We start from the raw sequence: 7,500 nt of genomic DNA on the forward strand, positions 1-7,500 counted from the left end.
AATGGAAAGTCAGTTGGATAAACTAGGCAGGAATCTCAAAAGCGACGAGTACTGGACTTCGACAACAATCTATCGCCCGTCGAGACGAAATCAAAGTGAGTTGTATTTACCTGAAGTACATGGTAATTTGACACGAGTGAGTTTCTTGTCTTCACGCACGCAATGAAATAGGAAGAGGTTTTCGCCTCTAAGAGCAAATATGTTGTTTGCTTCGATAAATTTTTGGCTGGAAAAGGATTCTGTTGTGTTTTCTGCCTTTGTGAATTATAATATCATGTTGTGTATTGAATTTTCGAGCTTAAGGTTGAAATGTGATGTGGGAGAAGTTTTTTAGTATTGCTCTGTAAGCAGGAAGGGTTCACAGGCCTGTTGGAAGCGTGCTTGAGTTTCAACAAAATGAGCCCCAAAATCAGTGAAAACTTGTGACGCAGATGAATAATAAAGTAGCTGTTATTTCCAAAATGATGGAATTACCTGGTGATAAATAACGTCGTACGCGTCTTGGAGAGTAAATTTTGACTTTGCATAAACAAGAGTTGGGCGATTGTGATCTTTGTTTTGACTTCGCTCATTTAATTGTCAAACTTTATAACACTTGACAGAAAAAGAAACTTACAAAAACCCGGTATCTTGCCATCATTTGACACAGATGCTTCACTGTTTGGCGAGGAAACATGCCGCGGTAACTTAATCACGGCGCCCGCTGAATTCCGGCCATGTCACTTTACAATTTACTTGAACGTACTTTGCAATTTACTTGAACGTAGCAAAAATCTCCCAAAATGTTTGTCGCTGATCGTAACTTTTTATATTCTATATTCACGGTTCAAAATTAATGTTGTTTTGATGTCGTAAATATTTTATTCTCGATCGACCGTCCGGGAAACTTCCTTCTGCTCTTTCTGAAAACTATGTATCAATAGTTATTTGCTTTTTCATCAATATTTGTTTTGCATAAAGCAAGCTAACAAAATCTGTACCTTGCTGAGTTCGCATTTGTTAGCGTTAATAGTATTTTCGGTCAGATGTTTCTGTTTTTTGTGAGGGGTTTATTGTTTTGGTCTCCCATCCTAACACTAACCCCGCGAAACAGGGCTTGATTTTAGTGAAGTTTATTATTACAAAGCTGTCAGATGCTCAGAGGGCACACTTGTAGTGAAAAGAAGTTGTGAGGGAACTTGAAAATTATCAACATGTCAGCCCAGAAGCCAATGTTTCTCGCTTCTCGTTTATTTGTTATTCTTCAGAGACTGGAATGCTGTATTTCAATACCACACAATTCAGTGCCTTCTGATTTTCTGTAGCACGTACCACAAGCAACCCAGTGTATGCTTCACAGAGGCATCTCGTTTTAGCAAAGACTTGGCAAGTTTTACGGCTGCTTCAATCAGAATCTCACCTGCACAAATCGGTTCAGCATAAATTACATTTTTTGGTTGTCACTGTGTTCTTTGACCCGGCCTCTTCGAGCTTTACAATGCTTTCAAATTAGAAAACATCCACGATTTCGACAATAGAAGTGTTCGAAAAGCTGGAGAATGGGGATTGTATCGTTTTATACCGCCTGAGTTCAGAAACTTCAAATAATTTTCCAGTTGGTGCCAACGTCAAAATACGGTTTTGAAATCCATTGCTATTGAATTTTTTTTCCCAGACGTCGCTAATGTATTCCTCAAGATCGATTGGAATTACTTCTGAGTTTATTGGCTGTAAAACGAGGGGGGCGCTGAGGTCGACTTAGAGCCGAAGCGGCCCGAAGATTTTGTTGATGATTCGCCGGTTGAATTTAAACTCACACTGATCATTTAACCACAAACTCAAGCTCGTATCATCTGGAGCACAGACGGTTTACGCATTGTTATATAATTACTGTTTTGTTAAAATCAATATTTTAGGATGTCTAATGGTACTATACAAATTTACGTACATCACATAGACAATCTATCGCCCACGCGTCCAGCCGTCTCTTCTCGGGGAGAATAGCCGAACTCGAGTGAGCGGCGCAAATCGAGCCTACGTCAAGGTCAACTAATTCGTGATTGTTTTCTTTTGAATAATGCGCAAATGAAGAGTTCTCATTTCCCGTAAAAATTGATGACAGGTTCAGGTTTAGGAAAATTTGAAGGCATTCTCGGCCCATTGCAGATCTCAAGGTTGCTAGGCGAATGGTCTCTTCACGGTGAATGAGGCCCGTGGCGATTTCGTAATCGAACCATTGCTGCCCGAAAAACTCCCAGTTTCCAGCAACGTCTCCACAGCAATACATCGCGCTCGGCAACGGAAAATCGTGCGGTAAAACTTGGGGAATATATGCTGGCGCTGGAGGTTGAATGCTACTTGCACTGTACGACTCCACGTGGTCGCCATCTGTGATCTGATTACGTGGACTTGAACGAAAATTTTATGCGAGTAAAGCGTCAAGGTCAACTGATTCGTGATTGTTTTCCGTGGAATGTTGGGAAAATCAAGAGTTCTCGTCTCCCGTGAAAATCGCTCTCTTGTGACGACCTCATATTACTGACCGCTGTTCGCAAGTTAGTTTTTCTTCAGAACACACCTACATTTCGTAACTACTATGGGATTACAGGAAGGTGAATTCACTTACAAAGCTGTCAAGACGCACGATAACGATGAAAGGGAGGACGTGAAAAATATCTGTAGTATTGATGAAGAAGCCTGTGAAAAAAGCAGACTAATCCTCCACAGTCGAGCTTCAACATGGCGAGCTGTTGCAAACATGACCAGTGTCTTCCTGGGAGTGGGAGCGCTGGCCTTGCCATTCGCGGTGTTCAAAGGAGGCCTCGTAACCATCCTTGGCTTTCCTTTGTTCGCTTTAGTTCATTGGTACACCGGTACAGTCATGATAGATTGCCTTTACGATAAAAATTGCGCCGAAATCACAGAACATGAAACGATCCTTGGGGATGACAAAACACAAATTGCATCGAAGATGAAATCACGAGTTCGTGACAATTACAGCGAGCTTGGTAATGTTCTTTGGCCGCGGTATGGCGGCGTGATTCTCGATGCTTTACAAAACCTTGATCTGTCAATTTTCGGTGTGTCGTACTTTATTTCATGTGGATCCCTCATGGCACACGCCCTTCCCAAAGCAGGGCTCACAGAAGCTATGTGGGCGTCCATTGTTGCTGCTTTGGTTTTGCCGACCACGTTTCTAAAGGATCTGGCGTGCGTCGCATGGCAAAGTTTGTTGAGTATAACGTCCTTGATCACTATGGTAAGCGTGTTGATATGGTACACAGTCACCCACTACTCGACCATAAACTTAACGGATTTGCTATTCTGGGATACCGAAGGAGCCCTCGTCGCGTTTAGCTTGGTCATATACAGTTACTGCGTGTACCCAATTATGATTCCAATCGAGAAAAGCATGGCGGATCCTTCCAAATTCGGTTCAGCCTTGGGGATTTCCATGACGGTGGTCACCGTATTCAAAGTTCTGTTTTCGCTCTGTGGCTTTCTCTCCTTCTCCCATGCCACTGATGAAGTGATCGGAAACAACTTTCCTCTTGGCGCCCCTCGAATAATCGCCAGTGTTGTATACGTGATATATGTCATATTCAGCTATACACTGGCCCTCTTCCCGGTTTTTCAATCTCTTGATGATTCTCGACTTGCTTCGGCAGTCACTTCTTGTATTCCCTTTTTCATTTGGTCTGCTACAGCAAGATTCCTTTTTGTGTTTACCACCCTCTTTTTGGCAGTTGTGGTTCCACACTTCGCTCTTTTGACGGCCTTTGTCGGAAGTCTCATCGTGCCATTCTTAGAGTATATGGTACCGTGTTTAGTTCAGTTAAAGTTAAAATGGGGCGAGTTGAAACTTCTTCAGGTAGCTGCGGATGGTACAATTGTTGTAATGGGAGTGTTGGTAACTGTATTTGGTGCTTATTGCTCTGGTAAAGCATTGATAATCAAAATGACTGAACAAAATAAAAAGTGACAACCGCTATTCCCTGTTAATTAATTTCCCTTTTGGTATTTGTTTTTAAAAATGCCGATACTGCTGTTTGACATATAGGTTTTTTGCTTAATGTTAGGAAGACTGAAAACAACATGCAAGTTAAATGTAGATGTATTAAATACTGGCAAAGACCAGACAATGCTGCGCATGTGAAAACGTGACTTAAGTCTCCCTTATTTGTTTTTCAACGTATCAAAAGGTTATCAATAAGTAATCCGTGAATTTGCTCTTCATAATTTTTCCCGTTCAATTCCAACTGAATTATGATATCAGCGGCCTCGTTAGCATAGTCTAGCCTTTCTGTTTCTTTCTTTCTTTTGTTTTTGTTTTTCCGCTTCAAGCTGCCTCCTGGATGTCATTAATTTAAGCGTATTTAAAAAGTCTAGAGGCCGATGGAGACGAAATAGGCCATTTCCGAGTTCATGTCTGCCTCCTCTTCAAAGCGAGTCCAAGTGCGAAGCTTTTGTGATGGTAATTAGTTCTACTTTACATAAGAATGAAAACTAATTTTCATAACAAAAACTTTGCACTTAGACTCGCTTTGAAGAGGAGGCAGACATGAACTCGGAAATGGCCTATTTAGGTCCTCTCACCTCGTATGCAGGAGTCCTCCTCTAGGTTATATCGCGGTGCGCGTGGTGCTGTGGGCCTGTAACAATTTGAAACCTGCGTTTTCTCCTCTGTAGACTTCAAGCAACCAAACAACAATTTGAACGCACTTTAACATGTATCGTAGAACAAGCATTCCGGTATTGGAAAAATTTAAGTGATCGAGCGGTGATTAAGCGTGGGTGGTTCAACTGAAAAGAGAAATTTTCGGTTACAAAATAAATCTAGATGAAATGAAATCAGCAAAGAAATCAATACTTACAAACTATTGATTGGCTTTCTAAAGGACGAGAGTACAACCGAAAAACCCAACAAGCATAATCATTTGTTTACGAGTCACACCTACTCAAGATCCCCCGCGTAGGATCATGGGCAACGGAAGTAACATAACGGAAGTAACATCCTCTGCAATTAAAAGGGCCTTCGAAAATTTCACCGTCGCTTCTCACTATTGTCAAAGCAAGCCCGCATCCCTCATGCATGTCTGTTTTTACGGAAAACGTTTTTCTTGACTGGTTTTTGGCAGATCTGTCTCAACAAAGACTCGAAGTCGGCGTATATTACGAAAGGCGCTTTCATCTGCTAACGGTAGTTTGTGAAAGACAGCTTGTTACCTTCCTCTTTTGCCAGCTCTGTTTTTGTTGGTCTTTTCAAAAACCCTCTTTATTTAGGTTTGTGCCTAGGTTTTTCCCCTTCAAGTAGATCCTTCGCTGTATACCCATGCAAACAACGTTCACAGAAATGTTTACTCTCGTTATGCCTGTTTTGATCATACAGGAGAGCGATAAACCTTTTCACATAGGGAAGTACATGTTCTCACCTTGCTGTATCAGCATCAAGTATTTTTGTGGAATAGCGCCGTCTTTTTCGCGGATATTGTGAAAAATAACATGGTCATTTTCCCAGCCAAACACATTAATTGTAAACTTTGGGTTTTGTTTTTCGAGTTTATCAATTTGTGAAACAGGTGTTGGGAAGTCGATACCTGTTAAATTAAGACCATGTGCTGTTGGGTAACTGCTAGTTCTTTCTACTTTTTCTCCTTTTGCTACTGGGAAAAGAGCAGCACGAAGAGCCCATCTGAGTCACTGGTTGTCTCTGTTTTGGATGTTCTTGATTTCTTATTTTGCAACTCTTTTGGGAGACGAAAACAGCTTCCTCCGCGAAATGGTTCGTCAGTATCGAGCCGAACATTAACAAATGTAGCCAAAATACCTTCTATCGCCCAGCCTGAACCTCTTTGCGACTATGCCTCTATTTCACCTTCACTTAATCAATGAAGTGGTTAAAGGCGTCGTTTGTCATTGCTTCTCTGTTTCTGTTAAGAATGACAGGCTCACTCTGTTGGAAGGAATGTTTCATGTATTATGCTTCATTGTTTCTAATGATTGGAAACTTAAGACTGAGAAGCCCAAATTGTGTTTTGACAGTCGCCAAGCTGGCGATCTCATTTTTAATCAAATCAGTAAATCTTGTTTTTATTTTTACGCAATTTCAGAAGATCAACTTTTTATGTATAACCTTCTGGGACCGTCATTTTCCATACACAAAACGATTCGCTAAAATTATCTCTTAGCAATTCAGAATCCATGATGCCTCTCTCAACACTTAAAGTGTCTAGAGGTCTCTTTTGTCCTTTGTTTTCTTCTTTCGGAATTGATCCACAGATTAATTCCAGCACGTTATATGAAAATCTTGAAGCATTATAGAACAAATTAAGAAAATAATTCTGGAACCGAGATTCAATCACGCATGGAAAGAACAATGGCGTTCTCCCCCAGTTATTCTCATTTGTACCTGCGCGCAGCCACGCGTCTCATTTTTATGAAAGCCCGGCTAAACAACCTCGAATTTGCATATTCACGCTCAGATGAGATTCCAACCCCACACACATTTATAACGGGAGTGTTCGGTTACATTTTGTGAGAGATTTAATTTTACTAAATAAGACTCTCAGGTATTAGACATTTCAAGAAAATTGTTCAATTCCTGTGAGTCTTATTTCGTAAAATTAAAGCTCTCGCAAAATATCTCAGAGTCCCCGTTAAACATGTGTGTTGCCCTACTCCGAGGCGGGACGACGGCCCTTTTCAAGTTTGTTGGGGCTTGACAAAAATTAGGTAAGATGAATAGCACCGTACACAGCTGTAGAACGGAACTGATGCGTGACAAATATTTTAAAATTTGCCCAGTGGGTATACAGGCCCTTAGCTACTAAAGATTTCTTATCTCCCGCGAAAATCGCTCTCTTGTGACAACGTCAGGATTACTATCGCTGTTCCCAAGTTGGTGTTTCTTCAGAACACACCTGCATTTCGTAATTACTATGGGATTACAGGAAGGAAAATTCGCTCACAAAGGTGTCAAGCCGCACGATAACGATAAAAGGAAGGACGTGAAAAATGTTAGTAGTCATATTGATGAAGAAGAAACCTGTGGAACAAGCAGACTAATCTTCGACAGTCGAGCTTCAACGTGGCAAGCTGCTGCAAACCAGTTTCGTCAGGCCTTCTCTGGGACCTTAACTTGCCGAGAGATTTTGCGAGCTAATGCGAGTTAAGGAGAGATAAGGAAATATTAAGCTTGCCTATCAGTTGCGACTTTGTGCGAGTTAAGGCGAGTTAAGGGAAAATGATCAACCTAATGTTGAGGTGATAAGGGTTAAAACATATAATATGCTTTAGTAACATACATATAAAGATGCCATGCAATATTTGTGTGCCTTGTGTATATATCCCTAACTGTCTCCATGTTGCCCAATTAAGAAAAAAAAAATGATAATAATACAAAAAAAACTTCAGATGAGCTCCAAAGTTGACTGAAGCCAAATCTTTTTTAAAGTTAGTAATTGAATTTTTTTCCTACAACTGTAATTGGATAAGTTGAATATGGAGTCCCGGGCCTGGTTG

The 7,500-nt window shown here is 40.9% G+C and overlaps 1 protein-coding gene and 1 pseudogene across 1 annotated transcript; one reads left to right on the forward strand and one right to left on the reverse strand.

The window, feature by feature from the left end:
- The first annotated feature begins 1,132 nt into the window (after positions 1 to 1,132).
- On the forward strand, positions 1,133 to 4,230 carry LOC138010658 (vesicular inhibitory amino acid transporter-like). Its single transcript, XM_068857633.1, has one exon. The coding sequence runs from the start codon at positions 2,576 to 2,578 to the stop codon at positions 3,959 to 3,961; it is 1,386 nt and encodes a 461-aa protein (XP_068713734.1). The 5' UTR covers positions 1,133 to 2,575; the 3' UTR covers positions 3,962 to 4,230.
- Positions 4,231 to 4,920: 690 nt separating this feature from the next.
- On the reverse strand, positions 4,921 to 6,182 carry LOC138010076 (uncharacterized; annotated as a pseudogene).
- Positions 6,183 to 7,500: the final 1,318 nt, after the last annotated feature.

The sequence above is a fragment of the Montipora foliosa genome, chromosome 7, assembly GCF_036669935.1.
Source record: "Montipora foliosa isolate CH-2021 chromosome 7, ASM3666993v2, whole genome shotgun sequence".
NCBI lineage: Eukaryota > Metazoa > Cnidaria > Anthozoa > Scleractinia > Acroporidae > Montipora > Montipora foliosa.